This window comes from Typopeltis vanoorti, chromosome 6, assembly GCF_054136105.1.
Source record: "Typopeltis vanoorti isolate ZY-2024b chromosome 6, IOZ_Tvanoo_1.0, whole genome shotgun sequence".
In the NCBI taxonomy this organism is placed as follows: domain Eukaryota; kingdom Metazoa; phylum Arthropoda; class Arachnida; order Uropygi; family Thelyphonidae; genus Typopeltis; species Typopeltis vanoorti.
The window spans coordinates 148,338,049-148,350,692 of record NC_143554.1 but is presented as its reverse complement, the minus strand read 5'-3'; the positions used below and the strand labels follow the sequence as shown (position 1 = coordinate 148,350,692).

The 12,644-nt window shown below is 34.1% G+C and overlaps 1 protein-coding gene and 1 long non-coding RNA gene across 7 annotated transcripts in view; one reads left to right on the top strand and one right to left on the bottom strand.

Moving 5' to 3' along the window:
- The window catches only part of LOC150106071 (uncharacterized), a 63,045-nt gene that overhangs the window by 43,023 nt on the left and 7,378 nt on the right, over positions 1-12,644 (top strand). The window lies entirely within an intron of this gene.
- LOC150106072 (BTB/POZ domain-containing protein 6-A-like) lies at positions 4,804-10,828 on the bottom strand. Of its 6 annotated transcripts, none has more exons than XM_090393817.1 (3): positions 10,808-10,828; positions 7,441-7,673; positions 4,804-6,024 (listed from the first exon to the last, which is right to left on the bottom strand). In XM_090393817.1, exons 1-3 carry the CDS (start codon positions 10,823-10,825, stop codon positions 4,920-4,922), a joined length of 1,356 nt encoding a protein of 451 aa, XP_090249943.1. In that variant the 5' UTR covers positions 10,826-10,828; the 3' UTR covers positions 4,804-4,919. The 6 variants fall into 6 exon arrangements, with proteins under 6 accessions (XP_090249943.1, XP_090249946.1, XP_090249942.1 ...); XM_090393820.1 differs by having other exon boundaries at positions 10,705-10,827; XM_090393816.1 differs by lacking the exon at positions 10,808-10,828 and adding an exon at positions 10,485-10,685.

Below are 12,644 nucleotides of genomic sequence, written 5' to 3'. Positions count from 1 at the left end.
CTATAGCAGTTGTAGACAGCAAGAACGGACTGAAATATTATAATAACCGAAGGAATAAGACAAAGGCAACTCATTCACACTCACCTGATGGATGAAATAATGAGAGAAATAAACAGAAAGGAAAAGTGGGGATTCGAATAAAAATGGCAAATTAGGAATAAGCGGATATGACGATGGATATAATTCTACTACAGTAAATTAAGATGCTTTACAAAGATTATTAAATTGATTTAGTAATGTAGGAGGAAAGCGCCCCACCACGATTGTGTCATGGTAGAGCTTGGCATTCCAATGACATTAGCGTCATATCAGCAGTAGCATTGCTACTAGCGGAGCATCCTAAGTTGGACAAGTCACACTTGACGTGGGTCACACGAAGAAAGTCACCCTGGTCCTCTAGGTTGTGAGTTGAGTATGGGGCCAACAACCCCTCTCGTAAGGAATCAAACAAGTACCAAGTACTCTTCACTAGACAGACTTAAATGAATATCAACATAAGCCTTGGAATAACGGTTTTCGAATAGGTTCTTGGAATGTGAGGGGGGGGGGGAAGTGTACAGAGCTGGAGAATTTCAAGAAATAATACACGAATTGAATAAATATAAACTGGACATAGTAGAAATACAAGAAACGCGATGGAAAGGAGAAGATAATTTGAATAAATAGAACCTTTTGCTACGTTATGGTAAAAACAACTCTTATAAACATCAATTTCAACAGGATTCTTCATTAGGAAAAAAATGTGGTCATCTCTGATCGAATTCGAAGCTTTTAATGAACGATAAAGCAAACTAAGACGACAATCAAATGGTTCAAAATTACCTTTATTAAGGTACAGGCTTCTACAGAAACTTCAGAGGAGAAAATTAAAGATGAATTCTCTAAAAAAAAAAAAAAACCTGGAACTAATCCTAGAAGAAATTCCTTGACAGGATACAATCAGTTTATTAGATTTCAATGCAAAAATTGGATAAGCAGAAATACATAAAAAATTACTAGAAACCAAAGCCTTCATGAAAAGCCAGATATTAATAGAGAAATATTAATTAATTTAAAACAAATTAATTTGAAAATTCCAGAAAATTCATAATAAGCAGCACTGTGTTAATGAGGAAGAATGTACAAACAAACATGGAAATTTAATGTATAGTACATACATTCAATCAAGTAGAGCATATCATAATCCCTAAAAGAAAGGAGTTGCATACAGAATATTCGAATCTTCAGAGCCGTTGAATGTGATAATGACCGTTTTCTAATTGTACTATTCATAAGGTTTAAATAAACAATAAATATTTTTCAGCACATGCACATCAACTTAGATATTAACGAGTTAAAACTGATCAATGAAGAAAATATGATTGTGAATTAAAATAGAAATTGAACAATATGCAGCTGGAAGTGAATGAAAATATTGAAAACATCTGAAATCGTATCGATAATAGCATGAAAGTAGTATCATAAAATTCAATTGGAATTCAAATTAAAATACAGCATAAAATTGTTTAATGAAGAATGGGAACTAGCAGAAAAGAAAAAGAAAAATAGTGAAGTATTTGGCTTAATTATGAAAGTGATATTCATGCCACTCAGAGAAACAAAGGGAGAGTAACAAGGCAACCAATAAAATAACAAGACAACAAAAAGTTTGCGTGAAGAGATTAAAGAAATTCAGATTTCTTTACAATAAATAACCCTAGAATTTTTTCCATGTAATTGAAAACCGAAAAAGGCTTACGTAGGAAACCACAATAGCAATGGACAAACATTAGCCACTAGAGATGAAATAGCAAACATGTATAGAGAGTATACTTTAACAAAGTCCTAAATTCTCATGAACTTGTTGAGTCTTTTAAACAGAATACTTTTCGCCCAGAAATATTTAAACTTTCACTTGTTGAAGTGGAGTATAAAGCAACTCAAATACAACAATGTAGCAGGTACTGCTGGAACAGTAGTCGAATTCATTAAACATGGGGGGGGGCAGTGAATTAAGCATTCATACACATAAGCTGGTAAACTTAATATGGGAAAAGAATGCATATGATAGCATTTATATAGAAGTCCTATGGAGAGTATTAGATGAACTCATAAGATATTGCATTTAATCAAGCTTTCCACCACTGACAGCCGAAGCATGGTATTAGCTAATGGAATTAGATCTGAAGCTTTTGATATTAAGAGGGGATTAAAGCAAAAAGGTATCCATTCGCTCATCCTTTTAAATTTACTCTTAAAAAACTGTATTCCAGAAAAAGTAAAGATAAAACAGAACAGTAATATTAGGATATACCTGGTTGGAGAAGATGCTTAAACCATTAGAACAATCATAAGGAATGTATGTAAGGAAACTAAAATAAGAATCAACAAAGAAGTCGAAGTTGTGACGTGAGTAATAAAATATGAAGCAAAGGCTACAAAAATTAGAACAAATAACTGAAATCATTAGGAAAAATTGAAACTGTACAATTATTAAACATAATTCACGCACAAGTCGTCAAAATTATAAAAGAGCTGATAAAGTGACTGGAAAAAACGAAAAATTAAAAAATGAAATAAAGGAATGAATGCATAATAATAGCCAATTGACGCAAGGAAATATTTACTCGTAAACAAATATAAACAAATTTATATTTGTTTTAGTTTTGAATAAATCTGATAGATAAGCTGTCAGTCGGTTAAATCTGATGCGGACAGGTATTGAAACTGAAAGCCGTTTGTATGATCATTCATTGTTTCGATTTCGTAATGTCGTTTACAAGTAAATGGCACTATTTATAATTTTGGTAAACTTATTAGTCTCAGGATTATCACACCTCTTTACTGGAACGTTTGGTTTTGGTTTCGAAATGATAACTAATAGAGGGCGTTCTATTGATATTCTTGTGAAATTATGTAATATATAGATGACGCTGCTGGCTTGTAAGCTAACATAATTGTATGATGTCAGATATGGCAAGCATCGCATCCGTTTACTTTACTTTTCGTAAATGAAGTTAAAATGTAAATCGGTAGAATATTAGCCATTAATTAAGTGAAATTAGAACATTCAGAAGTTTGCTAATCGGCACAGATAGCAAACTTGTTCTCTCCTTCATATATTATCAGCGCCATCTACATACATTTACATATTAAACGGTATTTTGAAACTAAAAGTGAAACTAACAATTGACACACAGCACGTATTATATTCGAACTAATGTCTGGGTGCAGATGGCGCTGCTAATATTTGAAGGCGATAACAACTTTGCTGCATGGTGTATAGGAAGTCACGTAAACCAGCTTTTTTTCAGCCTTGTTGAAAACTGACAGTATCATAGAATTGATTATATGTTTGTGCCAGGAAAGGTCAGGAGTGTCAGTCGGAGAAGCGAGTGTGATCTTGGTGTTAAAATAAGAATTATCAAACGTAATGAAGTGGGAAAACAACTACATTCTTTTTGCTCTGATGTGTTCAGAAACCCACTATTTTTTGACTTTCTTTTTAAAGAAATCAGCTGCATCATGTGGAATTCAGTTGCATTTTCTTAACAGAGCTTCACTTGTCATCGTCGACCAAGTTAATTGCACTTCCACAGAATACAACTAAATGAGAGACAATGTTTCTTAACCCTAACATGTTTATTTATATGAATGTAAGCAATTTTCAGACAAAATAATAACGTTAATGACAGTACAACCATTGTGTAGTGAGGAGGTAGTTGTTTGTGACGAAGTGTGTAGCTCGTAGAGTTGTGTGCACATTGAAGTTTAAGAAGCATAGCATGAAATGCCTTTCCACAAGTCCTTGATTCTGGACAGGTATAGTTTCTGGGAAAATTCCCATGCTACTCCTCTTAAACACTATTATTATAATTACGGCTATTATAGCCTGTTTTTATTTAGGAGTGTCCCTTATTATAAATACATTGCCTATTATTATTACTCAAAAATGGGGTGTATATATATATATATATTAGGGCATTATGGATGAGTATAGACGGCAATTATTGCAGAAAAAAAGAGGTGGAAAATTTTTGTAGATACCTTGTTTTGATTCTAGGATGTCTTCCAATTTCATGATCCTGCTGAAGGTTGTTTTTAAACGAGGGGGGAAGGAGGAAGGGAACGTGGGGGGGGGGTGACGCGGGAAAAATAAATTTGGAAACCCGGGTTATGTATTAATAATATATATATAAATATAAATATATGTTATTGTGTTTAGGGGCGCATTTTTGGGGAAGGAGGAGGAGAGAAGGGGGAGGGTTTACTGCACCAGTTTCCCCATAAGTAAACCATTCCCCTTCTCTCCTCTCCCCCAAAATGCGTTCCTAAACACAATAATATATATATATATATATATATATATATATATATATATATATATGCAAGATCATAAAGTTGGAAGATATCCTAGAATCAAAACAAGGTATGTACAAAATTTTTTCACCTTTTTTTTCTGCTATAATTGCCTTCTATACTCACCCATAATTCCCTAAAATATATATACCCCTTTTTTGAGTAATAATAGCCAATGTATTTAAATTAAGGGACACTCCTAAACAAAAACAGGCTATAATAGCCGTTATTATAATAATAATATGTACTTTTCTCGTTCACGTGCGATGAATTATTCTGAGTTATGTGCTTCTTTTCGATGTGTGGTGGCATGGAATTTGCCATGGATTCACGAACTCACTCTTTAAATTTTTCCGGATACCACAAATACGCAGGACCGGATTTACATATAAGGTAGATAAGTGACAGCAAGTCATATGCTGTATGTTCAAGGTGAATTCACTCGTCAAATAGTCGAAGGGAATATATTTTTCATTTGAAATTTATTTGACAAGAAAATAATAAGGAAAAATCATAATAATTATACAAAGATTAGCTCTGCTATCCATATATGCCATTCATAATAGAACATATTCCACTCATCACTTAACATACAAGTACAATGTAAGAGCATTCAGTAACAAACTGTTTTTAAGCTGAACGCTAAATTTAATGTTTTTCGTCAGAAACTCTTTCTTTACAGGGTTGGTATCATTTCTACATTTCTGAAATTCTTCACTGAATAAAGCAATCAATTGTAACTTTTCTCCTTTCTTGACGTAGATTGTAGTTTGCGTAAACTCTGAAACAATTTTTTCGTTTTCATTCCATTCCAATTTCCACTTCACACCTTCGTCATCACATTTGGAGAGTGATTTCAGAGAAATCTCCTTGCTGAAATACGTATCATCTTCAATTATTAGCGCAGCAACTGAAAACGGTTTTCGAAGTATTAGGTAGTCACACAAGATTTCTATCGTAAAACAGATTTCGTTCGAAATTATGAAAAGGTTTGCGTCATCACTAAGTACTGGTTTTGATGTTTTTTGAAACGAAGTATTTTCATCACCAAATTCGTATATATCGACGCTGCAACTTTCAATGTCAGAATATTTTCTTTGAGTGGTCTTGTTTGAGCCTACGAGTGGAAAAGATTTGAAGACTTTATCAGTTGTTATATTTCGGCACAAAAAAGGTCCAATCGCATCGGATGTAAACAAATGTGTTTCGAAAACATCAACAAGTTCCTTTTTGGACATCGCAGAAAATCGAATAAATTTCAAAACTGACTCCAAAAGACTTCTGAGGTTGTTTCCTGTTTGTTCCACGTCTTTCTTAGCAAGGTTATTCAATCCCCATTTATGAACAGCATCAAATAGACCATATTCTGAAGACACTGTCAATCTGTTTCTGCTCATTATAAATTCTACGGTGTATTTCTGGCACTCAAGAAAATCAGGAGAGTTGATGACTACTTCTGTATGTCTATCAATCAAGTCGAGGCATTTGTAAATTACACGATGCAAATCCATACGGCAGGCAAATTCATAAACTTTACAAACACATTCGTTCTCAGCTGACGTGTGTTCCAACAGGAAGGCTTCGCTTTTTTCCTTAAGGTTCATAAGTTGATATTTTTCTGCTACGTAATACACTTCCATGGCGACGTCCACTGATGGAAACGAAATCTCGTCGGTGTATAGGTAGCTATGAATGAATATAAAAACTCCGAATTAGAAACAGAGGAATACCCTAAACATATTTGTGTATATTGCAACAAATTCAAACAGTTATGGGAAATTTTCAGTGCACTCTAGTTTATATTCCTAATTAAATAGTCTTGTAGATGCGTAACTGGCATTATGATATAAAGAAAGAATGAACCTAAATACACTATCTTCCAATAATTTTCCGGACATTGCTGTTATATGGAGTTATTGAACATTCTGTGTTTGTTAATAACATAAAACCGGTGTATAGATGGTAGGAATCAGATTTCATCGCTGCAGCTGAACACAAGTGGTATAGCAAACACGACCTGAACTCAGTGACCTCAAGAGAGGTGTCATCTTGGGCTGTTACATTGGTGGCATGTCTACAGGTTCCATTGCCATTCAACTGGAGCATATAAAATTAACGGTTGGCAATGTCATCAATAACTAGAGTCGTACACAGCATCATTAGTACAGGAAACCACTCACAGCGGCTGCCCAAAATGACTGACAGGAAAAGAGGATGTTAAAACGGATATCGCGCCAAAGCCGCCTGCAATCGTTAAAGATCATCTGTGATGAGTTCCAGAGCACCAGTACACCATGGTGAGCATTAACACTGCACGAAAGGAAATCCATTTACTGGGTATCTACGGCAGAGCAGCTGCACACAAGCCTAACATCACAACAACGAACAATGAGGTTCGTATGGCCTGGTGCAAAGAGCATGTGAACTAGACAATTGGCTAGTGAAAAAAGGTACTCTGGAACGATGAATGAAGGTTCACCTGTTTCCAATCTGATGGCAGGGTGTGAGAGTGGAAGCAGCCGGGTGAAACCATTTTACCACAGAGTGTTGTATCCACAGTAAAGTTTGGTGGTAGTGCAATGGTGTGAGGTGCATTCAGCTGGTTTGGAATGGGAACACTGGTCCTTGTTCGCGATTCCATGATGGCAGCTCCTTGATATTCTGGATAATCAGAATGGCATGGAGAGATGGGTGTTAAACAACTGCCCTTGCCTGCGCAGAATACTGACCTCAACCCCGTTGAACACCCGTGGGAGGAATTGGAGCGACGATTGAGGACCACAGCAAGAATCCTCGATCTGGATATCATGTGAGTTGAATGTTTTCAGCCAATTAAGCTTTCGCAGGAGAATATTTTGTAGGAGGAAAAGATATACAAATATCACTTTTTATATTTCATGATATTATAGCTACATTCGTACTCTTTATCCAGGAGAAAACTATGAGAATATTATCTATCAGTTAAACATTATCCTTAACATTATCTACTAGTCTATTAAGTGAAGGAAGATAAACAAATGTTTGCACACTTCTTCAATATTTTATACTTTTAAACCATTCAATTACAAATTTATAACTACGAATAAAAAAAAAACTACTTACGTCAGCATAGTCTGGAAAGCTTCCGGTGCGACATCAGGAACTATTACATCCCCATCTTCCTTTAAAGGACCATAAAACATGGCCGCAAAGACTGGACTTGCAACGGCAAGTAACAACTTGTGGACTTCCGCTGTTCGTTTGCGTTCTCCTTCTCCAAGCACGAAAGTAACATCAGAAAACTCAGGATTCTTTAACAAAGGACGAAGCCTTTCTGTCACTTTTGACATGGTTACCTGGAACAACATTACACACACGTAATAATGTAATAAAGATGAATTTTATGATTGAATAATTTCTATTGATTATCCTAGAAATAGTCTACAACTGAACTCCATGAAAAAAAAATCCATGGTTTCTTCACCTATTTAATGTCAAAACTAGACTCACCATGTTCACTTACCGGTATTAACTACTAGAAAAACTTATTATATGTAACCGTGCTTCTAATCGGCAAAGTGGTTAATATTATTAAAGCAGAAATATTAACACAATACACTCTAATGCTTTTCATCCAGATAAGATAAATTTATCTGATTATAGATAAATTTATGATGATGATTGGGAACTGAAATGGCATGCGAAATATTATTTCGATAATTTAGTGCTGAACACAAACCGCTTGAATTTACATTGATTAGTCATTTTACTGTGGAATGAAAAAATAATAAATATTTAAACTACGTTCCGTTTATTAGTATCTTAAGCTACAATCCCTAAAGAAACATGGAAAAAAAAAAGAGATTGTATTTATTTCGGAAACAGCATTCTTAACACACAGTACAAAATAGAAAGTAAATGTATATCCAGATAAAATCTTTGTTATATATCCTTGTTTGAGATAACGAAGTAATCACAGATAATGTATAATTTTTGTAATTTTCTGCACACCTGAATATTTTCGAGCATTTTGTTTTAAGCTTTTCAAGTTGAGGAAAGTAAAGAAAAACTTGATCCAGGAACTTGATCTTGATAGATCGAGTTTCTGGATTAAGGATGAACTGTTGTTCGGGGGCGGGGTTGCTTCTCTTTCGGGAAGTAGAAGCGATTTGTGTTCAGTAGTAAGTTTATCTCATGAAGTATTATTTTAATAACTCATGACTTAATAAGCTTAACTTAATCATAAAAAAATAGATGGGATTTCGGTGAAATAGGTTAGTTCGGTTGCTTGAAAGTGTATGGTCGAATCATCTACGACATTGACACTAAAATATTAAGTGGGTTAACTCTGTGTTTGTTTGACTGATTTGCCTGGATTGCAATATTAAAAGTCGAAATTTCTGAGAAAAATTGTTGCGTCCTTATAAGATGGGCTAACTTACCATCATTTCAGTACATGATATAAACGTTTTTTGCTTGCTAGAAAGATTCGAAATTTGGTCTTTTAAACCGAAAAGATCATCATTACCGACTTATAGCTCTGGGCGCTCAGATAACTGGGTAAAGGATTCCTTCTTTTTTTTTTTTTTTGATGTAAATCAGATCCCCCCCCCTCTCTGGACGAATAAATAAAATTATTATTATTATTATTATTATTATTATTATTATTATTATTATTATTATTATTATTAAAAAGACACTTCTACTACTTTCAAAAATGTACGTAATGTAATGACAATATGAAGAAAACATGGGCATACTTAACGAATTACTAACGTGAAAAAAGAAAATTCACCATAAGAGTTTATCGCAAAAACATTTCAGGCAGAATGTGAACCAGTATGAACTAGCAGACTCATTCAACTATGCCGTCATAATTTCAAACAACGTCAAAAATATTATCTACCAACGATCAACAAAAGATTACCAACACAAAGGCAACAACAAACTATGCATTTTCCACCGTAGCATTTTCCACTCTCCGTAGCAAATCAGGAACATGAAAGAATGACTCTTACAAATAAACCCAAAGCCCACTCCAGGAATAGACAAAATAAGACTCAGAGACATTTTAACACACTTTGATCAAATAAATCCAGTACTTTTGAGACTCGTGAAAATAATATTCGACACTGGAATTTTTCCACAACAATTAAAAATTGGAATAATTAAGCCAATTTACAAACATGGTAACAGAAATTATACACAGAACTAGAGACCAATAGCTCACTTACCTGTCATTTAAAAAATTCTAGAAAAATAACACATCGCCAGACTACTGCATACAGAACTATTTACAGAAGTACAACATTATCTCACAAAACCAATAAGGCTTTCAGAAAATAAAGAGCGCCATCACACCATCACCTTATCAGAAGATATCTCGGACCCCATAAACAAACCTGTCGAAGAAAACAAATTCGCTCTCCTTATACTTCTTGACTTATCCAAGGGTTCTGACACATTTGAACATGTCATACTGCTGACCTCACTATACGAATAAGAAGAACACTGGATACCACTTTCAGGAACTATCTCTCAAACAGAATTTTTTTATAAAAATAGACACAAATTCCAGCAATGGTAAAAAGATAAAAAAGAAGTTTCGCATGGCTCTATATCAGCTACTATGTTCGCCTCACCATATCACCTACTCTGTTTGACACACAGATTAACGACGTTCACATATTGGCCGCACGAAGTCAACTATATCAGTACTCAGAAGACAGCTCGCTACTAGCAATCCACTTGCTCACCTCCGACAATTTATTTATACCAAAATTCAGTTTTAATGAACAGCACGAACTCGTGAATGTTATTTGTACAGAACCCAAGAATAAGAAGCCTCGCACCAATCGCTTTACCGTATCATATACACTACTGCATTAACAACAAAAGCAGCTACCACTGACCCGAAATCACACCCGTAACACATGCGAAATACTTTGTCATTTACATAGACTCCTACATTAAATGGACAAAACATATAGAATACTTGAGTACTAAACTTTGAATCCCAACAGCAAAACTCTTCCCAATAAAAGATATGATTCCATCTAACGTAAAGAAACTCACATATCACGGTATTTGCGAATTACTACTCAGGTGTATCATAAGAGTCTATATAAGCACATCAAACAGCCATCTAAACAAATTAGAAATATTACTCTTATGTCGATACACAAAATCCTGCGCATTAAAAACCTGAAACACCACGTAATGTTATTAAGGAGTAATAACTTTTTAGTAATATTACGCGTTTCAGTTTAATTGAAATATCAACAACACGTATCGTAACAAGAGAGATGCATATCGCATAACACAACTCAACAGGACTCTTTACTCTCCTAGATGCTTCAACAATACAGTTCTGTAATGAGATCATACCTCATATCCATGCTACTCAAAACCTACCACAAAATGTAAAGCACATTGACAATTAGAGAAAATTAAAAAACGTATGGTAGAAGCCATTCGTACTCATACACACTTCACAAAACTGCACCATCTGACACATATATTCCATCCACAAAAATACCAAACAACATAAATAGTGTATGATAATCCTCTCTTGATAAAAGCTAGTCATAGTTTCGAAGTTGGTGGAATTAGCCCACCTCACCACTGTTTAACCAACTAATCCTGATAATCACCATTATCATACTTGTTATTGTGATAACACTGAACTCTTCTAACAGACTGCAACGTGTTAACTGTATAACTATAAACAGCTTCAATGATAATAATAATCTCTCTCTCTGTCAATTGTATATTAATAAAAAATGAATACATTCAAAACTGTATGCTTATTCCACGTAGTGACGAAAAAAATTAATCACTCTATCTTAGTTGTATATAAAACATACAATGTATGCAATGAGATGATAAAGAGAATGTTTTTCATACAGCATTATAAATATAGCAAGTACTGAATTATTGAAACACCACATATTGTTACTAAGAGGGTTACTTCAACACACCTATCGTAACAACAGAGAGGTCTGTCGCATAACAACTCAGCACAACTCTTTACTCCCCGAGACTCTTCAGCAACACATACGGTTCTGTAGTGAGATCGCCCCTCATACCCATGCTACTCAACAACTTACCACAAACACATAAATCACATGGACAATTACAGAACATTAAACACAAATCGTTGTCTTTAATGTTCTGTAAACAGTTTTAGTGATTTCATTTTTATCACTGAAACTGTTCTTTTTTTGTCAGTACATTTAGGTATTTATTTTATGTCATTTTTTATTTGAAATAGAAACTCGACTTTAGAGCATGTTAGATATTCTCGCAATGATATCCCATGTTAGTCCATCATCACAGCTAGGTTTTTAGCAAATGTTTAGCTAAACGCCTTTTATAGTGTAAATCATTCGATGATTGGTAAAATATTTTTCCACTGGCGCCCTTGGCAACTTCACCAATGTCGAAGCATTCCTACGCCACTATGGTAGTGTCACATCTCGCAGTAATAACTGAAAGTCTGTACTTTTTTTTACTTCATTTTCGGAATTCGTATTAGCCACTGCTGGCTACCCAGGAAATGTATGCGACTAAGCTCTAAAAATAGTTTATATGCTCGCTTTTTCTTTATTTTTTTTAAAGGGACTGGTAGTTAAAGGGTGTGTTTTGCAGATACATTTGTTAACTTGAGTTTTGCTTTTCAATAATGAGAGTTACGCGAATGTATAATTGGAGAAGATCATTATCGTCACACCTTTAAAGAATTTAGGCCTAGATTAGCCTGTTCCGACCTTAGAAGTCATTGTTGAATCTTTTTTGAGGATATCATCGTTTTCTTTTTCCTAATGGCGTGTACTTTAAGGCTTGTTTTGGTAATCTTTCTGTTTTCATTCTTTCGACGTGTTCCATCCATTTATGTTTTATTTGTTTAATTTTTTTCTATTACGGATTCCTGGTTTAATTCTTTCATAATTTCTTCATTTTTTTTGTAATCAAATGGAGCATACTTTGCAGTTTTCTCATAAACTTTGTTTCAGTTATTATTAATCTTCGTTTGTCTTTTTGTTTTATTGTCCAGATTTCAATTGCATGCAATATGACTGTTAGGACTAATGTATTGTATACTTTTAGTCTGGCTTGTTTTCGAACTTGGTTTGGTTTAAATATAGAGTTAATTACTCCTGTTATTTTTAAGTAATTCGCAATTTTTAGTTTTATATCTTTTTCATTCTCGTATGTAATCATACATCCTAAGTAGTTAAAGGAATTCGCTTGATCTAAAATATTGTTATCTATTATTATTTTAATTTATTATTTTAATTCTTACTGAATCTTGTCCTTTAAAGGCC